Consider the following 23,866-nt stretch of genomic DNA (forward strand, 5'->3'; position numbering starts at 1 on the left):
TCGGCACGCTGTGGACTTCAACATATTCAAATTTCATGAAGCTGTGATTTAAGGAAATTTTATGTCAAAATCCATGCCACACTGCTCCATTCATTCGGATGGGGCTTTTTACCATGGTGAAAAAAGAACCTGTTTGTTAATGTAGCCTGAACCGGAACGTACACCCACACATAGCATACATCAAAACATGTGGATCCATCGTGGCTGAAAGGGCAATACTTTTCTCAGTCAAAAGTGTTACCGTGGCAACGCTAGATGCCAAGAAGCGGAAGAAAAGGTGAATTTCTTTTTCTTAAACTTGTTAAAGCACAACAGTTGTTGCTTTCTGGATACTTCTGGAGGTCAGCAAAGGATTAATCAATTTTAAAGCAGATAAGAAAGAGGAGAGTGTGTTTCCACCTCCTATGCATTTTCAAGGACATGAACTTAGATGATAAATACAAATATCAAATTGATGTCTGATTTAATTCCACATACTGTATTTTACACAAAAGTAACTGTAATGCATACATCAATAATATAATCAATAGTCATAAATTGCAAAAATAAGAATCAGTTTTAGAGTAATTGTATATATTCCAATGGAAAGAGAGAAAAAGCCTTTTTGCATTGAAAGCAGCCACCCGATCTTGAGGGGCATGTCGAAACACAAAGAAAAAGAGAAAAAGAAAGAAAAACTCAACAGATTTAATCAAAGCTGGCATTCATTAGATTAAGGCCAGCGTGATCAATTATGTGGAGTTTCTTGAAATCTGAAGATGTATATTTGCAAATATTGGTTGTAGAATATTAAGGGCCCGGCCTTTAAATGTCACAGCTCTGTAACTTCAACAGTTTGACAAATGACCATTGTTCATCCGAGTCTAACTCTGGTTCCAACTTGAACAGTTGTGGTTTTTGTAACTATTATCCATGTTTCCTGCTAAAGTTTTCAATGCAAGCTTTCTCCTTCAAGAAGGACGAGCAGAAGTGGCTTTTTTTTATTTAAAGTTACAGGCAAAAAAACATCCACTGATCCACTACAGGGCGAAGAGAAGCTGTAAAAGATTATGCTCGGGGTGTTTGACCATCATGTGTCACAGGCACTTCACTCAGAACTGTATTAGTGGAAAAAAGGTGTAATGTTTCATCCTCAACACTTTAATATATGATAAATATGTCAAATAAAATGAAAAAAATAAATATATAAATTAAATTAAGTAAAAGCTGAAAGCCTTCAAATTCACCTGGGATGCCTCCATCTACCACTGTGGCTTTCTTTTATGGACTGGTAGTTATTTATGTTTATGGACTGATGGATGGAATTGCTCCTTACTGCAGATGGTGAGACCTTGGTCCCATTGATCGGCTGGTTTTATTTGTGCTGCAAGGCTTTTATGGAGTGCCAGCCATTAGGTTTGTATCATGTGTAGGGCTGGCGCTGCCCGAGCCTTCATACTTGAGACCCTTTCTTCTCTTTTCTTTCTTTCTTAAATTTTATTTGAAAGGGACCATGTGCAATTAAAAACATAAATGTAAACATTTGATGCATTGCACCAGAGTTAAGGCTGAATTAAGGTTCTGCGTTAAACCAACGCAGTCATGAACCCTTCAGACTTCTCCGTCACTCCATTTCACCGCGGTGCAGTACCCCCCCAGAGCGCTAGTTGATACTTTGTTTAGCTTCCAGTTTTTCCGGTCACAGTGAATCAAAGAGATAAGGACAACTATTGTGCAAAAAACCAAAACAACCCCAAAAACAAAATCACACACACACGAAGAAAAGAGCGCTGAAAGTTCATTACTGCTTCACGAACCGGAACCGGAAATGCGTTGCTACCAAGCAAACCGTAGTAAGCGTAGTTACATTTTTTGGGAGGTGCACGTCAGGCTACGGCGTAGGCTACGGAGAGCCTCCCACGTAGCCGCGTACCCTACGGTGTAGGTTTAACGCAGAACCATAATTCAGCCTTTAGCCTTAGGCTAATTTGCATTTGCAGTCCCTTGGTACAAATACATACATCACAGATAAAAAACCATCAAACATTATTCAAGGATATATAACATATCAAACATCAACCATCAAACATAATTCAAGGACATGTAACATATACTGTAGCAATAAATTACACATGAAGTGCCCCACACACACACACACACACACATACACACCATGATTAGAGGGTATGGCAGCATGCACAGCATACAGCACTACACCCATACACATACACACCTTTCAGCCCCATGGGGAAGTGAAAGTGACTGGAGGAAAAATGTTGTTCACTAGCAAGTTAGTGGGTGCATTGTTGCGAGACCCACTAACTTGGGTTTCAAGTATGATCCTTTCTTCGTACTGTTGCGTGGCCAGTAAGTTCAATGAGTGGTGCACTACTCAGATCCAGCAACAAACCTTCTACACATTCTTTGTAACAACTCTTGGTCAACTATCACCTATAACACAAAACAGAAAACAATCAAGGCAGAGAAAATCCTGAAACTTCTTAATGGTCGCTTAGGCTTTATTGTTCATTTATTGGATGTTGAGTGCAACACATAAATATTGGAATTCAGTCTTAATGTTCATCATAACATCATTTACAATCAATTAAGGCAAGCACACATTGAGAAATCTGTCAAGTTACTGTAGAAGATCGGATCCATACCCCTATCTGACCTCTGTGAGGCTCAGAATGATAAACCCAAGGAGTCCAATGTGTAAAAACAACACGACAGTTGTCTATCACTTGTGGCTGATAATCAGAGATCCTCTTACCTCTTAATGGCCAGACGGTATCCAGAACTCTAGGATTACAGTCAGGGATTGCGTTCATCGCCACTATCCCTTCCAGGGCCGAGACGGAGCTCAGAGCAGACAGGCAGGATTCCCAGCAGTACGTCTGCGCTGCCCCAAACCACTGATTTGGCCGCTGTTCTGCACTTTGCCCATTAACAATGTAACAGATAGAGGTCACAGAATTTGACCTCCGTCTGCACGAAGAAAAAAACATTAGCTGAAGGCTTGAAGACAGTAGCCAGAGGCAAAGATAGAACAGACCTTTCAGTGCATTAAGTCAAAGTTGCTGAGCAACAAGCAGGTTACTCACTGATAATGGACTTAAAAATAAAAAAAACCCTTTCGGTGTGTCTTAACTTGAATTCTAGTGCATTACCAGTACTGGTGTACCAGTGGTCATGCCACTTGAAATTTAATGGACCTCCTTCACCTTTGTTGATATCAATATGTCTGTTTCTGTAGACACTTTAGCTTCATCTGCATACCCTTCATCACATTCACCACTAAGCATATGGCACTTAAAACACGGAATTTAGACCCTAATTCCAAAATAATTGGGACACTGTAAGATGTAAATGAAAACAGAATCAAACTTACATTTTATTCACAACACAGAAGACAGTAGGTGTTTCTAAACCAACTTTGAACTCCCGTCATAATCTTAAGTTACAATCAAGGCTCTGAGCTGAGACACCGAGACACCTTGGCTTGTCTTTCCAACAGCTGTCACGCACATATTTACCGCGGAAGTTAGTTAACAAAGAATGCAGGCGGACCTGCGTCTCACAAGTTGTCTGCTTGCATTATGACCGCATGAGTCTCAGATGCCCACTGCGCTTTATGTTTCACTGTTCTTGGGTTTTTCCAAAACCGAATTTGAAATTATGTCAATCATATTGAATAACTGAGGCCAAGCAATGAGTGACAGATGCAAGGAAAATACATTATAAGGCCATAAATAATAACTTAGCCGTGACAGACGAGACCAAAAAGAACCAGAGAAGGGAGCTAGCGACTGGTCATTTGCATGTTGTTTGAAGCCAAGCCAAGCCAAACACAGAAGAAGCTCTCAATTATCCAAGAAGAGAGTTCATGTGCACATAGATAAAGTACGTAAGATAAATAATTGAAATTTAATCTTTTATTTAAAGACAGATGGCTACATTATACTAATCTCGCAGTCACAGTCTGCCAACCGACTGACTCCCACCAGGTTTTAAGAGGGGTTGAGGATTAGATGACCATTCATGCTGAGGGCTCTTGGAGAAGTGAAACCCCCTCATATATTACATACAACATTTTTTTACATCATACTGCACTTCTTATGTTAAGTTCTTCTTAAGTGCATTTTATATATGGTATCATGTGTTTTGGAGGCAAAGTGGGGTTCATCATCGTGCCCAAGGACCATTCAACTTACTTAGCCACAGGTACCCTGCATCATGAAGTTCTCCTGGGTCACTGAGTCCTTGATGCAAAAGTCCTTGAATGTTTCTGTAATGTGGGGGGAAATGTGTTTGGGTGAGACAAGGATTGTTGTCAGTCTAATGCATTCTTAGGGTGCTTTCACACCTGTCCTGTTTGGAGCAGTTGTTCCGAAACAGGGAGCGTTTCCCCCTAAAAATAGATTTGTTTGGTATATGTGAACACAGCAATCGCGCTTGGATGCGGCACAAAACAAGCGAGCCGAGATCGTCTAGGAGAGGTGGTCTAGGCTCGCTTCTATTCCAGACCTGGAGCGGTTTGTTTGCAGTGAGAACATAATCGACACAGCAACCAACACAACTCCCTCAATACTGTGCTTACGATGCTTCATAGTTGTTTTTCCGGGGTACGGAAGAAGAAACTCCTTCCGCGTTCATTTCTGACCGATGAGAGAACAGTTTGTTCGCTCATGGCATTTGTTAACAGCTTTGAACCACTACAGACGGTTGCCTTGTGAACACAAACGCCACAAACGAAAAACAAAACAACTGTATCGGAATGAATCGGAACAAAACAAATGTGCCACAGGTCTGAAAGCACCCTTATTTAGACTAGAATAGTTGAGAGGTAAATAGATTTAGGGGCGGCAGTGGCTCAGGTGGTAGAGCGGGTTGTCCAAGGATCAAAGGATTGGCAGTTCAAACCCCACTCACCCCCAGTCATCTGTTGTTGTGTCATTGGGCAAGACACTCCACTGAGGGCATCGCTGGTGTGTGAATGTTGTGTGAATGTTCTGGTGGTGGTCGGACTGGCCGTTGGTGCATATAGGCTGTCACATTTCCATCAGTCTTGTAACTACACATGTAGTATAAATATCTCGGGACCATTATAGACAGCAAACTGTCTTTTGTGGAAAACTGTGAGGCCGTCTGTAAAAGGGCAAACCAACGTCTACACTGCTTAAGGAAGCTGTCATCTTTTCACATTGATAAAAATCTGCTCACCATGTTCTATAGATGTTTTATTGAATCTATAATCTTTTTTTTTTACTTTAGTGTCCTGGGGCCTCATTTAAAATGGAGTGCGTAGGATTCATACTAAAAGTGCACGTACGCCCAAAAGCCGAAAATGGCGGGCGCAAAAAAAAATCCGGATCTATAAAACCGCATGCACGCACACTTCCACGCAATGTTCTCTTTATAAATCACAGTCCACCTGGAAGCCTGCGCAGCTGAATCCGCCCCATATCCCGCCCTCAACACGCCCATAAATCCATATGGATGAGCCTACTGAGCATGCGCAGTGGCTTCCTGCAGCCTGTTAGGGATGAATGCGTCAGAATGAATGAACGTGTCGAGCCACCGTGCCACTGAATTTCGCTGAGATCTGAGATCTAGATGTTGTGGATGATGTGGAGAGAGGACAGTGAAACGAGATTATTTGGTGGTCACAGTAAAAGTAGAAAAAGTATAGGCCTATAAATAGTATAAAATAAAGCGAGTGAGTGGCAGCACGCCGTTGCTGCCCGTTAGTGCCACGATCGAACGACGCAATTACCACTGGGGACAGGGGGGACATGCCCCCCCCCACTTTTCAAAATGATGTATTTGTCCCCCCCACTTTTTACAGTTTAAAAACTAACGGTAGGCTCAGCAAATCATCAAGACACTCGGCCCGGCAGCCCCCGCTCCCCCTCCTCCCTCCCGTCTCCCCTCAGAGCTGCTCTAGGCTGTTTTATGGTTCCGCATTATACCAACGCAGAGCCTACGGCGTAGGGTACGCGGCGACGCGCAACCTACGCCGGACCCTACGGCGTAGGGTCTGCGTTGGTGTGACGCAGAACCATAATTCCGGCTTAAAAGTAAACAACATGGGCGCACGTACCCGTGCATGACAGGCAGACACACACGGGGAGAAGGGACTATTTCTTTAATTTTTATTTTTTTTTAAACTTTATCCTTAGGAACGCAATTGTTATATAGTCCAACTTTCCTTATTTTAATCAGAACACTTTCTTTTTTCCTCTTCGGCGTGGAATAGTGTGCTCGGAGCGGCAGTCATCCCCGCCCCCCCCCCCCCCCCCCCCGCCGCCTGCTCCGTTATCAGCACTATTTTATTATAAGTCTGATATATGTTGTGATATGTGATGACATTATTAAGAGTATGACATGAATCTGGCTTCATTTCACCACCTCAAACCCTGCGTCGCCAGTTCCCCGTGTCTTAAGTAAATTCTTACGGGAGGGTCAGGGTTGCCGTAAAGATAAGCAGATTTTTCGGTTCGTTTTTTCTTTTTAGATCCGAGGATTTGCGTAGAAGGTGGCTTCCGCAACTTTCCGGCGCTTTTTCTGCGCAAGCAAGCTTTATAGATGAGGCCCCTGGTTTGGCAACTTACCCCTAAAATATAAAAACTTGCTTAATCAGATTGTGAGGTGGGCCAGTAAGCTAATTGGAGAGCCACAACTCAATATGCCTCTTTAATGGGCAGCTACAGAGACTAGCTGAGTCCATCTCAGATGATACATCTCATCCACTACACGGCCAATTCCAGTATCTCCCTTCTGGCAGTAGGTTTAAAATGCCTTTGTGCAAAACTAAAAGGTATAAATGTAGTTTTGTCCCCTCAGCTATTAATGCCCTAAATAGGACATGATTTCCCATCCTTCGTCTTGGTCTATTTATCTATTTATTCATTTATTTAAGTTTCTACACCCTAGCTTTTCATTGACCTAACTTTATGTCTGCCATTTCAAATAGAAATATATATATATATATATATATATATATATATTTTTTTTTTTTTTTTTTTTTTTTTTTTTTTTTTTAGAAATATAAGTAAGAAAACAAAAATGTAAGTACAGCTGTTTAAAAACAACCAACACATTTGGCTGGAATTGTAATGACAACAAGCATTTAAAACAGCCATTTCTTATGACTTGGCAGTTTGATTAATAATAGATGCATTTCCTTTGTCTGCCCTTTGGTTTCTGATCGATTTCAAAGGTTATTCCGGACTAGAGGGTAATAGTTTGACCCGTCCCATCCCTATGAAGTAAGGACTTTCTAGTAATTCACTTATTGACCTGCAGCCTTTTATGTGCCTTATATTATCTTTCTGTTCCCAAGTCCTTCCATCTCAATCACATAGATTATAAAGGTGACCAGGACTGAGATAAGAGAACATGGAAAAGTGAAGAATGCCTACGGGGAGTCATCCTTTCTATTCTATCCTCTGGATCACTCACACATAGCAACTGTCTCTCTGTGCTTGCACTTCTGTACTTTGTTATTCTCACTGCATTTCTCATTAGGATTCCCGTGTTGTGAAATAGTTGTAGCCTGAAAACTGCCAGCCATTTTAGTGTTGAACATTTAAATGAGTGAATGTATCCTCAACCTCCATTTACAGTGTAATTAGCTCAAAGTCATTGAGACTCATCTGAAATGGTCCATGATGCTGGTGCAAGGCTCATTTAAGTAAAAAAAAAAAAAGTTTAACAAAGCACACGGCTGCATTCTTCAAATTCTGTGAAACACAAAAATGGAAATCTTGGCTTTGAACAGCTCTCTCCTTTCATGATATTTGTTCCATTGTTCATATTCCAGGAGGGGAAGATCTCTACATGGCATTACATTCACCCCTCAATTCCATAAGACCCATGGAGTCAGGTCAAAATGTATTTATAGAGTACATTTAAAACAACATTGGTTGGTCAAAGTGCTTTAAAATGTGCACAGATGAAACGAAACAATGCCAACTTTAAATACAAAGTGATGACTGATCTAGACAAATTGACAAAGAATCACAATAATCTCAACGAAATATAATTAAAGCACCAATAACTCTTCCAAAGTCCTCTAAATACAAGGAGGCCTTCACCTTAAAAGAGATGGACTTGATCACTTTTTGTCAAATTTGAATGGATACTTAAAATTTACACCATGGTTCCTTGCAGATGGGTGACAGTAAGCTCCATCTATTACTGTATATTTCTGTGACAGTCTAGGCCAATCTAGGCCCAATCTTAAAATGAAGATCATCTGCAAAACAGTGAAAGCCAATCTTATGTTTTGTTCAAAGAAAGGAAAAAATGGAACCCAAAGGCAGGATATATAATGAAAAGAGCCTTGAGGAACCTCATCATTGAGTGGCAAAAGAGTAAAGGAGGATTAGAATTGACAAAAAAGCTCCAATCGGACATGCCAATCAACATCACAAGACATGTTCATGAAGAATGTTGTGATCTACCATGTCAAAGGTAGGGCACAAGTTCAACAGCAACAGGATACTCACATTAACTCAATCAGTAGTCAAATGCTGGTCATTTAAAACTCTTGAAATGACCTTTTCTGTGCTGGGTAATTTAAAACCAGATTGGAACTTCAAAGGATGCAGATTGGAACAGACCTTGATGAAAAAGTACCTTTTCCAAGAGCTTAAATGGAAAAGGAAGTTTGGAAACAGGACTGAAGTTAGAAATGACAGCTGAATACAAATGTCCCTTTAATGAGGGGCTGTACCACCACATGTTGTGACTGGAACATTACCAGACAGTGAGGAATTGATCACATCCACAATACAATACTTGGTCCAATGCAATTAGAAACAACCTTAAAAAGAGGACGTACTGTAGGATGTTGTCCAAGGGACAGCTATATGGTTGCTGTGAAGGACAATTTCAGACTTTTCATAAAGACTTTCAGACAAAGTGGAAACAGGCACCAGAATTTAATTCTCAATCTGCTGAAAATAAAGGAAAAACAGCAGAATCTGCAGTAAAAGGAAAAGGAATAGACCTGCTCACAGAAATCTTCTTAAACAACTGTAACAGGTTAAGGAACAATACAATTTGAATCACAAGGATTTATAAGAGAATTAAGAGTGTTAAAAATAAACTGGGTTTGAGGTCATTTGTCTGACACAAGGTTAGATAAATACAGGTTTTTGAAGCTTTCAAAGCTCGTTGGTACTCAGATAGGCTGTTTTTGAAAACCTTGTAGATTTTTGCTTTTCCATTTTCTTTCATCAAGCGCATCGAGAGCATGAATCATTCAGCCACAACTCTGTCACTGGTTTAGACCATTTAGCTCTGAGAAGACCCGGCAAGGCCAATACATCAGTACAAGTGAGGCTGCATTCAGCCATTATGGCCCTTATTTATGGAACAGCCTGCCAGAGAACCTCAGGGCCGCAGAGAACATTGATATTTTTAAAAGGAGGCTCAAGACACACCTTTTTAGTTTGGCTTTTATCTGATCTCATTTACCTAGTCTTTTCATCTATTGTGTTTATTTATTTAGCTCTTTTATTATCTTTAAACCTTTAATCCATTTTTAATGACTTTTATTCTATTTTATGTTATTTATTATTCATCTTAAGTTTTGTATAGATTTCTCTAAAATTTTACACTTTTAGGCATTTTTTACTTTCTTTTAATCTTTTAGTTTTTAGCTCCAGTGTTTCCTCAGGGGGGTCGTCCACACTGGGAGGTGTGCCTGCTCTGCCCATGGGGGTGTCGTCATGGGGACCCCTCAGGCCTGGGTAGCTGGGGGTGGGACTCCACCTTCTGTGTGGGGTCTGCCCCGGTCTGTCCGGGTTGGGGGGGGGGTCTCTGTGGCGATGCTCCTTGTGGTTGTGGTCGGTGGAGCCTCTCAGTGTGGACGGCCACCCATAGGTAGTGTTTTCCTCACCTGGATCGTTAGTGCTAAGCCATGTCACCAGTCCACTTACTGTGTGTGTGTGTGTGTGTGTGTGTGTGTGTGTGTGTGTGTGTGTGTGTGTGTGTGTGTGTGTGTGTGTGTGTGTGTGTGTGTGTGTGTGTGTGTGTGTGTGTGTGTGTGTGAGTGAGTGTGTATGTACGCGTGGGTGGTGGGGGTAGGGGTCGTATGGGATGTTTTAAATTGTGTTTTCTGATTGTTATTTTATTCTGTGTGTAAAGCACCATGTGTTGCATTCATATTGTATGATTTGGTGCTATATAAATAAATAAAGTTTAAAGTTTAAAGTTTACAAGTAGAATAAAAAAGACCTACAAAATCATCATGATAGATAGTACCATAAAAATCCTGTATGCTGAGCACAGTCATTTAATGCTTCAGAAATACAAGATGCTATTAATCCCATCATGTGTGTACAATGGGCCCATTGGCATGTATAGGGTGTATGGTTTAACCTTAGAACCGGGCAATGTAACAGATAATTAAACAGCAAAATTGTCTGAAATACAGTATATGGGACATGGATCTAACTGACATATACATTTAAACCAAAGGACAATACAATGTCCAATGTATGTCCTATTTAATGTGTTGGCCCAGTCACAAACTGCAAGATTAAGAAACTCTGTGACCCAGCATCTGAATTTACAACAATTGTAAATATTAAAACTAAAGACTATCAGGATCAATCCTAAATCACTGTTAATCCCACAATGAAGTCTTCCAAGTCTTGTACAGTATAAAGCCAGTATAAAGCGTTTTTTGTTGGTGGATGGCACCGCGGACAAGGACAGGTCAATTTAAGTTACTTGCAAATATCAGTAACTCAGTGTTGGAGAAAGCCAAACCCAACAACCAGATGGACAGGATAGCTCCAGCATTAAGACAACTGGATATAATTTGGTTGTCTTGGCTGATACACTTGTGTAATATTGTATGAAGGTCCTTGGATGTGCCTCTGGCTGTCCCTCTAGCTTATTGGTTCCCTTTTTAAAAACATGATGATTGCACTTCTATCTCTGGGAAAGTCTATGCCAGGATGCTGGAGAGGGGAGTCTGTCCATTACTTAAACCTTGGATTCCGGAAGAACATTGCAGTTTTCTTGCTTGTGTTATTCTCTCAGATTTAAGTCTTTTGGGATAAAAGCATTCTGCTAAATTACAGTAATACTAGTAGTAGTAGTAGTAGTAGTAGTAGTAGTAGTAGTAGTAGTAGTAGTAGTAATAGTAGTAGTAGTAGTAGTAGTTTTCATCCTGGTGATGAGGGTGGGTTTTGGGCAAATGGGGTATTCACTGCTTTTCCGTGGGTCATTTTGTCTCTCTGTAATTGGAGTGGGTGTGGGCTTTAAATTTGCAGGTCAGACTAATTTCCGATCAGGGTTGGGCTCTCCCAGGGTGGCTCTTAATGATTTTTTGTGTCTGAAAATTATAAACGGTGTATTCATAATAACTAGACAGAATTTCAAGGTACAACCAGAGGATGGAGACTACAGTTTTTACAGCTTCATCGAGTAGATGCCTCCAGACAAACTGGGACAGTTTGCATCCAAGTGTGAAGCAGCTGGGATGATAATCTGCACCTCCATTCTGGAAAAAGCTGAATAGTCTCCTCTGTGTTAGGACTGAGATGCTGCCTTTAATTCAATTCAATTTAATTGTATTTATATAGTATCTATTACAACAGAAGTTGTCTCTAGGCGCTTTCCAGCGGGAGAAAAGCCTTAAGCCAAACCCTTTTTTGGACTAGTTTAAATATTTTGGGGTCTTGTTGACAGCGCTGTTGACAGACTAGAGGTTAGAAGGAGGCTGGGGAGCATCCACTGTGGTGAAGAGAAGGCGGAGCATAAAGGCAAATTTGTAGACATACCTTCAAATTCCAACCTTCACCTATGGTCTTTTGCTGTGGGAAGCAGCTAAAATAATGAGGTGTCAAATACATAAAGCCACATTTAGCTCCTTTCAAAGGGTGGCTGGACTCATCCTAAGTGATAGGGTGAAGAGCTCAATCATCACGCGAGGGAAGAGTAGAGTCACGTTGAGACAGTTGAGGTGATTTGGGCCAAGCCAAGTCAAACCGAGACACTGACCAAAGTGCTGAACACAGGAATAGAATACATTAAAATAAAAATAATTAAGAAAAAATATGATCTACATTTCACACTACATTCAAAAGTTAGATGGAAGAGTCTTAAAATCATGTGCTTAAGGAGCAAAAGCAATAAGCAAAATTAAGCTTAATAAGCAAAGATTCCACAAGTTGGTAGCTGTAGTGGCCGAATGCCTTAAGGATACCTCGAATCAAACGTACATGGGATACGTCATGTTAGAGAAGCTCAATGTGACAAACCCAGGACTCATCTCTCTACTTTGGTATTAGCCCAGAAGAACTGCAGATCTCTAAATGCCTTAAATTTAATATATTGACATAGAAAGTAATGTAATAAGTAGTTTTATAGTATTGCATGAACATTGCTGGAATTTGTAATCTTTATATGCAACTATAATTTACTTACCTGTTTAAAGAAGCTAAGAGTAGATGTGAGGAGAATTTGTAACACATGGGGGCAATCCACAAGCAATGAAAGAAGCATCTTATAAGACTGTTGGGCTTTAAATAAACTTGTTTCTGTATCAAAGATTTTTAACAAGGGTCTGAAGACAGCAGGGACAGCAATTGGGTATGGCAGCCGCCACACCTTGGCTTCAAGGGAAAATGTAAATGTTTGTTTTTTTAATACATTTATGGAATTACTCTGTGTCTATTTGTATTGATTATTCTATTACTTAATACATATAGAATAACTACAAATGCAAATCAGAACAACATGATCGATTTCACTAGTTATTATACACTGCAAAAACTGAAAATCTTAACAAGAATATTTGTCTTATTTCTAGTTAAAATATCTAATTTTTAGTCAAAAAAAATCTCATTACATTTAAGACAAGACTCATAAACAACCATTTTCACCTGTTTCAAGTAGATTTTCACTTAAAATAAGTGGAAAAATCTACCAGTGGAACATGATTGTTTTGCTTGTAATGAGAAGATAAATCTTGTCCCACTGGCAGATTTTTCTACTTATTTCAAGTGTAAATTTACTTGAAACAGGTGAAAATGGTCAAATAACAAGTTATTTTTCTGGTGATGACTCTTGTTTTAAGTGTAATGAGAATTTTTGACTAAAAATGAGACATTTTAACTAGAAATAAGACAAATATTCCTGGTAAGATTTTGAGTTTTTGCAGTGAGCGAGACTGCATTTGAAAAAGTTCCAATTTTCTTGACCACACAGATAAGCTACATAGACTTCTGTGATGAGTATTTGCTGGACGTGTTGGTTGATACTCTAGTTAAGTTCTGTGACTTGTAACCTTGCCATACCTTAGCTTGGACTGAATTGACGCCACTGGAAGACAGCTTTTAATAATATATATAATAATAAAATTAATATCACGCAGTACCGCCTGAAGATCAGGAATTAATAACCAAACAACAAAATGAGTCTCAAAAATAACTGCTGGTTTAATAACTAATGGCCTGACATCTGTGACCAGATGTGGGGCCATAGGGCACCGGAAAAAGAATGAGTTTGAGCACTGACCTTTGCTGCCGATTAATGTGTCGGAGGGTATATGGATTTAGGTGTGTGACTGCTATTGTGTGTATTGTTGATGCCAATCACAGAGTCATGATACCACATGGTGTTGGTTACAAATATCACGGGTAAGATCACCTGGTGATAAGGTTTTGTGATTGCTTACACATTGCTACACACTGGCCAGCTGAGTTGCTAAAGAGAACAATAAAAATGAGACGTCATTTTGCCAAAATGTAACCCTCATGGGTGTGTGTTACAAGGAAGGAAAGAAGAAGAAAAACAGCAAAACCCATTAAAGTGACATTTTTTTTTCTCGCCAGCAGCAAGTTCAACTGCTCTGTTATTTCCAACATAGACGCACATCTGTGAAACCAATTTCACCAGCCATCCTCTGGTCACTCAACCTGAAAACAAAGATATGTGCTGCTGTCTGCTTTAAGAATGAAAACAACACATCAGCTCAACCCTGTGACATGAGCAAAACTAGCTATGGGTAAATGCACAGTAAATAAGTACCAATGAGAGTAGAATTGTTACACCAGGGCTGATGGTCCGTCACAAATTGTGTGTAGCACAGCGGAAAATGACACACTAAATGTATCCTCTTTTTCTGGCCAGGCACAAAAGTTTCTTACTTGGATCACTTTTGGTATGACTGGGTCTGTTCTTGCAGGAAATGCACACACTTCATCCTGTCTTAGGTAAACGGAACATGGATATTCCAACCCTCAGCTGTCCTGGCAGGGAGTATCTAAAGTCAACCAAATACAGAAGCGTTTTGACTTTACACACACACAGTTACACAGACATGCACACCTGCTCACTCACCTACATACTCACTCCACAGTTTTGGGGGACAGATAATCGCAGTATTCTAGTTTTAATTCAGTCTCAGGGACCTGAAATGGTAGCTGTTTGTGTCTCTGCCTGTTCTCGTGTCTGTTTGTTTATTTTCTTACAGATTTCGAAGGCTTGTGTGCTCGTTGTGCGTTTCCCTGTGTTTTTCGCGTTTTAGACTAGCAGCGGATGTCACCCCCCCCCTTCCCTTCACATTTAAAATAAAAAATTAATAAAAAAATTTAAAAAAATTAAATTAAAATTTTAAATATATATATATATATATATATATATATATATATATATATATATATATATACAGTATATGATATATATGATATATACATGGTATTAACCATTAATATATATGCAGACAAAAATAAATAAATAAATAAATAAAAAACAAATACCGAAGGTGGGCTACATGTGGTGAAACTCTAAACGAATGCGCATGCAGCTCAATCGCTGGGAAAGACGGTCAGATGTGGAGTAAGGATGAGCAAAAAACTCTGATAGACATATGATCAGACGAAAATATATCACAACTGCTGGTAAGCATGCACAAGAACAGCTAAGTTTGCAAGCTAACTAGCACAGACGTTGCACTGCATTAACGAACAGATGAGCGAGGTCTCTTCCTCATTGTTTGTCTTGACTCCTCCAGTAATTCTTAATGCAGTACCACCACATGCGAGGAAAGGAATACATTATTCAGAAAGTTGCTTATTTTAGCAAAGTGCAAGTGTGAAAGCAAACTCAGTTTTATTTTTTTGTTTTAGTTTTAGTTTTATTTATTCGCACATATTAAAGGAATACAAAAAAAAAATGGTGACAATACAATAATTACTGCAGTGCAGGTGAGAAAAAAGAAACCCAAGGTGGGCTTATTAAGGATTCTCACCAGAGATAAATACAAATAAGTAAACAAGGTAATCAAACTTTACAAAAGCAGCACATGAAGAAAAAAAAATGTAAATAAATAGCTGAATACATACAAATACACCATCAGATTTACAAAAATGATTGCAATGTGCGTGTGTGGGTGTGTGCGCATACGCATACTCCCGAGTATGCACACAAAGCTACATCTTAGAGATCGTGAGAAAAAGGTTTATTTAAGAGGCTGGCCCTCAATCTCAGACTTGTTGAATGTTGCAACACCAGTCAAACTGGGTTCACCATCAAGTTCACTGAATTATTAAGTGTCAAAATGACCTTACTGTTTACAGTATAGCAGAATAGTGTGGCCCAACTGTACAAATATTGTCACGTCAGGCTGTGCACCTGAGCATGAAGCAGAAGTCAAATCCCAGACTAAAGGAAGCCACATTTTCTCAAGTTTTGTGATGTAGTAGGAAAGACTTAATCATGCCAAGCAATAAGGAGATGTATTTCTAATTTAACAGCGCTGAGATTTAATTTAAGGGTGTTCGAGCATTCCTAAAACAAAGTCTAGCAGTGCGTCCGAAATGCCATACTGAACAGTTTATACTCAAAAAGTATACTTAAGTTTGGCACACTTTTGAGTAAATTTTTGAGTAAATACCAGTAGTATGCATTAATTCGGACGTACTACTCAGAGCGCACACGGCACTTCCTGCTGTCGAGAGGGGGAGTTGTTACCATGGTAACAGCTCCTGTCACAGAAGCAGTAGCAGTGCACCGCTACGCTGTTTCCCGATCATCCTGGCCCAAACAAGATGACATTTCTCCTTTCTCTCATTCGTAAACTTTGCAAATACATCTACCCACACAATAATGTGATAAATGATGAACTCGTCTGGTTAATATCTTATGGAAACCAGAGCGAAAACACCTCAATTACTCACATTTGAATTGTAGCGTGATGGTGGTGCTGCTGCTTCTGCAGCTTTGCTTGGTACCGGTAACGATATCCTCCATTTTTGTTGGTTGCTAAGTATCTGCAGCACTTAGCAACCAAACACCGCTGCATTGCATTGTGGGAAGTTTCTGCTTAGCTAGTGTCCATCAATCCATACTAATACATTTCTCCGGAATGAGTATGGATAGCGCATACTATTGTGTATGTACTAATGTTTCTGACGCACTAAAAAATCTCACATACTGTTTTTTCATACTCATTAGGGTGGCAGGATGGAATTTCGGACGCAGCTTAGGTCTAAAATCACCATTGCCAAACTATTGTCAGTGTGTGAAAATAGTACTGACACTGAGGAAAGGACTCTTAAACATTCATTAGGCACAATCAGATTAAGTTGATTCATAATGTGTTTTTTTTTCTTCAGGTTCTTTCCCTGGGTGCAGATGTTCTTCCTGAGTACAAACTCCAGACGCCACGAATGGATAAGTGGACCATCCTTCATTACAGCCCCTTCAAAGCAGTGTGGGACTGGCTTATCCTGCTGCTGGTAATCTACACAGCCATTTTCACACCCTACTCTGCTGCCTTCCTGCTTAATGACATTGAGGAGCAGAGGAGGCGGGAGTGTGGTTACTCCTGCTCTCCACTAAATGTGGTGGATCTGATAGTGGACATCATGTTTATTGTGGACATCCTCATAAACTTCAGGACCACTTACGTCAACAACAATGAGGAGGTGGTCAGCCACCCGGCCAAGATTGCCATCCACTACTTCAAAGGATGGTTCCTCATAGACATGGTGGCGGCCATCCCATTTGACCTGCTCATCTTTGGCTCCGGATCAGATGAGGTGAGTGGAGAAATATTGGTCATTAACTCAAATATCAGGGATAATGTCCTGCAGTCAGGCATATGGGTTCATTTGACTCTCAATCAAACTAATCAATCAGCCTGTCTGGATTCTCTTATGGCGCTTTTCCACTAGTACCTACTCAGCCCGACTCGACTCACCTTGCCTTCGTTTCTTTTCAGTACCCAGATCAGAAGTAGGAGGTTGGAGCGAAGCTGCTGTGACGTATTTTTATCGTCTGACTCCAACCCCCCGACCAATCGGTGGCCTGTAGTGTGATGACGTCAGATACAGCCCAACTCAGCTGCTTAGAACCTCAGCAGAGTAGTTACAGAAAAAGTATCTACTCGGCATGTTAGACCCCTAGTGGAAAAGCGCAAAACCAAGGCGAGTCGGGCTGAGTAGGTACTAGTGAAAAAAAGCGCCTTTACAAGAACAGCTGTAATGCAGCAACATCTCAATAAAGTTGTGACAGGGCAATGTTTATCACCGTATAGGACCCTCCTTCTTTTAACAACAGTCAATAAACATCTGGGAACTCAAAAGACCAGTTTCTGGATGTTCGGTAGAGGAAAGTTAGCCATGCTCATCTGCAAAGGTTTCAATCTGCTCAAGAGACCTGGGTCTTTTTTGTATTTTTGTCTCATGTCATGCCGCAAGATCTTTGACAGTGAAAGGTCTGGATTGCAGGCAGACCAGTTTACTTCCCTGTGGTTTCATTATGCTGTTTAGCATGAGTCTTGCTGAGAGATGCATCGCTTTCCCTGAGGAGTTATTATTTATGGATGGGACCTGTATATACCTCAAAATATATGTTTCCTTTCCAGTTGCACAAGCTGTCACTTCCTTAGACACTAATGCACACCCACACCAGCAGAGAAGCAGGGTTCTGAACTGAGCACTGCTAACTACCCAGATGGTCCCTCTCCTTTTTAGTCCAGAGGACATGGCGTCCAAGAATTTCAGAGACTGAGCACAGAGAAGACACTAACATTTCTGGATCATGTTCACATGCAGCTGAGTTTTGCATGATAGAGCCTGTATTTGTGGATGACACGCTCATAGTGGAACTATGCTCTCAGGTCGTCATTCCCTGAAGGTTGATTTCCACTATAGAATCATGTATGTTCTTTACGTGTCTCTCGTGGATCATGGGTATCCAATAATGATTTCCGCCATTGCTTCAAACAAATCTTTTGTCAATAATATGTGCTTTAGATGATGACAGTGAAAGTTTTTGCACCTTTACACTATGGACCCTTATAGAGGGAATGCACATGATGTCACAGATGCGACTTCACAGCGGGTTTCGCCCACTGAGTGGCAGCATAAACTTTCAGTTTGAGCACTGAAAAACATCTAAAATGGGAAAGAGCTGTTGTGGGATTGACTGTACTCATAGATTTAGCAAGAAATCGGAGTTATCGTTTTACAGACTGCCGAAAAATAAGCTTAAGAGAGAAAATTGGATCGCTGCAATTCGCAGAAACAACTGGATTCCAGACACCGAAACATGGATTTGCGGTTCCTATTTTGTATCAGGTAATGTTGGATTTTTGGGTAGCTAACGTTAAGCGGTCAAATCATAAAGTTCGGTGTTCTCATTACTTTAATTTCTCAGGCCCAGGCAGGTAGAAGCAGCACCCGGATGACCGGGGGTGGGGGGGGTACCGGGACCGCAGGCCAGCACGCAGCTCTTGAAGCTCCGGCCTGCAAACATGCACAAAAGAGAAAAAAGGGGGGCCAGCACAAGAAACTTCAGGAGCGATGGACAAAAATCACTTATAATAAATAAAAATGGAAATTATACTGCAAGGTGTTCTTCCAGATGCTTCTTTTTACTATCACTTACATTTACGGCCTTGCGTTGCTTGTGTACCAACTTTTTTGAGATGTATTGGTGGCATCAAGTTTAAAATGAGTTTATATTTTCTCACAAAATTGTGAAATGTCTCATGTGGGCAAAAATTGCCTCGCTGAGACCCATGAAACTAACAAACAAGAGGGTCTAGCTCCATATTTCCGTCTGAATTAAACTCAGTTCATACAATGCACAACACAGCAATGATCAGCAAACAGAAAAGCCCATAAGAAGGAACCGGTCGCATAAACACTGAATGTTGTTGGCAAGTATTGTGTTTTTATCACTATGTGTTTCATGGTTGCTGTGAGCATTCAACATTAACATTTTATGAGGCATTAGGAAGTGATTCCAAGGATCTTGTCTGCATGTTTCACTCAGAAAATATTTGTTAATTGTTCATTCTCAAGAAGCAGTGAAATACCCGAGCTTAAAGTTCGTATACTGCATACTTGTATGTTTCAGAATAATGAAAATAGGAACTTTGTGTTTGTATTACTTAAGCATGTCTCCGTCAGTGGAGTCCACCATGAAACGCCTCCTTTGAGACACAGGGCTTTGAAATGGAGGTGGGAAGGGGTTTGTGCTTGGTTGCAGAAGTTAGTTGCAATATTCAGCTTCATTACTATTTCATAGAAACTGCCTCTTTAAGTGATCATAAAAAGATGTCACGATCCATGTCATGTGGCGGGTGAATGTGGCTCACAAAGACCTTTATGACTCACCCACGGGGGAAGGAAATGACAAGGTAATGCATTTAATAGTTTGTTGGGATATTTTAAGGTTGAATGAGGGAGATTAGTTTCCAAAGAAACTAATCTCGCTCTTCTCAAAAGAAGACAAAAAAGTGAGAGAAGTATGCTCTTTGTCAAACTTTGTATTTCTCCATGAAATCTACCATAAATACAGAACTAGTCATTCTTTACTGTTACACGCTATCCTGCAGAAACGAAACAAGCTTTTTTAACCGTGTTTAAACATATTTCTAATGTTTCTTATGTCATTTTGAACACATTCATCTAAGACAAGCTCGTCTTAAGAGAGTGAACTCTTTTGCAACTCTTTTTATTTCAAAGCCTCAGGGAAATCGGGCCCAGCTTGGTTGCCTTCTGGTTCATGATGTGGGGCCGCAGCTCCAGCAGCAATGTTCCTGAGCTGTTTTCTCAAATGCTTACACAGTTTCAACCAATCTGATCCTCAGCTGTCACATCTGCTTCCCTCTGCTCTCTGTTCAGCAGAGCCAGACTGCAGATCCCCAGGCAATCTAAATCAGTTACAAAGGTCTCAGTCTTCCCAACAACTCTTCTTGGCGAGAAAACCATTTTGTTCATGAAGGTCTCAGAGAGATTGCTTGGCAAGTAATCTAATATTCAGAGAGAGCACTGCGTGGAGTTTAATAGCAAAGTGCATATGACACAGCAGGGTAACATGTCTCCATTCATTTCTATCTCAGGAGCATCTGATTTTAGATACACTATTTTTAAATCATTTGTATTGTACAGTAATACACAAACTATCCATTACAGTGGACTTATTATAATCATTTTCAGTCATCTAATTTCAAACACTGGTATCTCTAGAGTACCGTGGCACTTAGCATAGCCTGCAAGAACGAGCAAGAGGCAAGAAGATCTAACTGTATTTTCATTTTGATTGGTTGAATACTCACAACTTCTGCTGCTAATCTGACATGCTAGCACGCTACATAGTAGAAGTTTCCTGTCAATCCCTTCAACGCCTCAAACCCTTTCATGAATGTCTGAGCTAGAATAAAAGTTGATACTAGAAATAGCACCCTCAGAAGCGACTATTTTGTGCATAGGAATGTACGTGTACCTGTCTGAGATGATGATACATCATAATAACACTGACTGCGTTTACATGCAGTCAATAACCCTTTTAAAACCCGAATATTGACAATAACCCGGTTGTGCACGGCCATGTAAACACCAATAACCCCTTTGAATAACCAGAATTTGCTCATATTCTGGTTTTTAAAAACCCGAATATGACCCCTGGGTTACTCCTTTTATAACCCGAATATTCGGTCATGTATCGCCTAACGGGATATCCCCATCAAACGGAACATGAATTTGTTTTCTGCACATGCTCTGTTCACAAGGAATCCAGGTCTTTTGAGTCCAGGAAGTTCTTATAAACATGGAGAAACGCAAGACCACACCACACCTTTGGAGTGAGGAGGAGACTAATCACTTTATAAATGTAATGAAGGATATGAACATTTTGGCATTTGTAGACGGTAGAAAGTACCGGGATAGCGAGATTTACAAGAAGGTGAGCGAAAAGTTGCGCGAAGCAACATTTGTTTTGAATTTGGATACAGGAAGAAGCGGAAATGACGGGAATTGCATCATGATGTTCTCCATGTGTCGCTGGTTTGATCCAGATATCCCAAATGTTTAATTACCATGTATACAGGGATAACCCTGTTTGCTCACGTATGTAAACGGAATATTCCAAATGTTTCAGTAACCGGAATATTAGCAATAACCCGAATTTTGACTGCATGTAAAGGTAGTCACTGTAGATAAGACAGGAAACATAGAAAAGCATAATATGACCACTTTAAGTATCACGATTAACTGCTATGGCTTTATTTGTGTCATTATCATAAAATGTCAGTAGTAGTATTCCACTTTACTCAAAGTCCTAATATCAATATATAATCCAGCATTCCAGTTCAGTCCATGTCTTTATAACATATATATATACATATATATATGTATGTATATATATTTTGTAAAGACATTATATTATGTTATGTTATAATTTGAAAAAAGAATATATATATATATATATATATATATATATATATATATATATATATATATATATATATATATATATATATATATATATATATATATATATATTCTTTTTTCAAACATGAATCAGCTCATTCAAATGTGTTTTCTACTGAAACCTATGCTTTTGTTTTCTAATGGAGACTGAACCATGGTATACAAGCCAGTCTAATAAAATACTAGCTGCTAGAGTCCATGATGTAACACCCTCTCTAAAAAAAACAAAACAAAAAACAGACAAAATACATCCCGATTGCTTGCATGTGTTTTGGAACAAGTACATGATATCAGCCTGTTGGTTTGCCAAGTCATTATTTACCATTAGGTATGTGTCCCTAGCGGGGGCTACATACCCGCAGGCCTGCGCTGACTGGCAGGTGGAGAGAACGAGCAGACAGCTGAGCAACACGATGGCGTGATGGACGTCCTTATCGTGCAGCCAGATGACTGGTGCTGTGATAGAATATGTGCACGCTTTACAACTTGTGTCGAGCGCACATTGTCAAGATGATGAGACAAAATGTTGTATTTTTAGCCCCTCCAATCACTAGCAGAAACTGAAAATAACACATCCACGTACAGTTTTAGAGTGTGATATTTTTGCTTTTTCGTACAGCAGCTTGGACTATTTTTAGATGTCATCTCGTGCACCTTTTGTTGCCTGGAAACCATATCTGACACTGATTCTTCTTTTTTTGTGTGTGCTTTTATTTGAAGCTTATCAGCAGCAGCTGAAGCTTCTTCTGAGAGTTTCTTCGTCGACAGTGCAAACTTCGGAGCTGCAGGCTGGCGCGTGAAAAGTAAATGTGTGGTGCTGAATTTACCTACAGGATTCATTTAAGCCTCTCCCTCATTTTCATATCCATGCCCCGTCCGGATGGCAATATTTGCACATATTATCACTGCGCATATTATTTGCACAAATGGAGGCTTCCTGTTACAAGGAAACCCAAGCCAAAATTCAAATGTTGTTTTTAGTTTGTTTGTTGTGCAGCTCACAGTGAAAAGTAAATCAGACCTAAGTCCTTTTGTTTGGCTTGCTCAAAACCTTTTCTGTTTAAGGGGGTCTCGTTTTAATACAAGAAGTAGTAGATGACAGTAAACTGCTAAGTGCAGCAAACTTGTTTGAGTAATTGTGTTATTGTCACCTTAGTTAAAGCTGTGCAGAGAACCAGTCAAAGATTAACGCTGCAAAGTCTGCAGCGACAACTGTCCGAAACCAAAGCGATTCACTGTAAGAGGCAGACCGCGTCTCCCTTTTTGCCTTGTGTCTGCTCTGCTTCTGTTGTCCATGTCGGCAGAATATACATCATTGTGTAATTATTGATTTAGATAGTAACGTACTTATTCATAATACTTACTTACTCACTTAAATTTTATTTGAGAGGGACCATGTGCAATTAAAAACATGAATGTAAACATTTGATGCGTTGCACCAGAGTTAACCTTAAGCTAATTTGCAACTGCAGTCCCTTGGTACAAATAAATATGGGATTCTCCTTTCAGATGAGTGTCTGCACCGCTTAATTTCATAGAGGAAATGCGAGAACCTCAAAATTCTTCAAGCAAATATGCAGTTTATGCAGTTATTAAAACAGAAGTTGTCTCTAGGCACCTTCCACAGACCCAGATACATAAACATAAACGATTGCAGGTAAAAACTCCCCTAGTGTGAGAAAACCTTAAGCCAAACAGTGGCATGGAAAAACTCCCCTTTAGGAGGAAAGAAACCTGGACCAGGACCTGGATCATAAGGGGGGACCCTCCTGCCGGAGGCCAGGGAGGGAAGGGGGGGGGGGGGGGGCAGGTCAGGATGTCGGCAGGCATCTACCAGACATCCATACAGACAGGTGGAAGCAGCAGTGGGATGATCAGAGGGGGGGGCTACAGGTCAGCATGCAGCTCCTGAAGCTCCGGCCTGCAAACATGCACAAAGGAGAAAAGGAGGGGGGGGGTACATTTGGATACTCTACGAACTACGAGTAAACCTGTACTCCGAGAACAGAGATCTCTGTGAGGAACATAAGGTACTATTAGGTCTGGCAAATATTGTGGAGCCAAACCGTTTTGGGCTTTATACGCAAGAAATACAATTTTTTATTGGATTCTAAGTTTTCTCCAATGGAGGGAGG

General features: G+C 40.2%; 1 protein-coding gene across 1 annotated transcript in view; it reads left to right on the top strand.

The window, feature by feature from the left end:
* kcnh7 (potassium channel, voltage gated eag related subfamily H, member 7) overlaps nucleotides 1-23,866 on the top strand; it is a 183,947-nt gene that overhangs the window by 76,891 nt on the left and 83,190 nt on the right. Inside the window, exon 8 of the mRNA XM_061715371.1 lies at nucleotides 16,623-17,048. Within this exon, the coding sequence (XP_061571355.1) occupies nucleotides 16,623-17,048 (426 nt within the window). The remainder of the gene's footprint in view (nucleotides 1-16,622; nucleotides 17,049-23,866) is intronic.

This window comes from Cololabis saira, chromosome 24, assembly GCF_033807715.1.
Source record: "Cololabis saira isolate AMF1-May2022 chromosome 24, fColSai1.1, whole genome shotgun sequence".
NCBI lineage: Eukaryota > Metazoa > Chordata > Actinopteri > Beloniformes > Belonidae > Cololabis > Cololabis saira.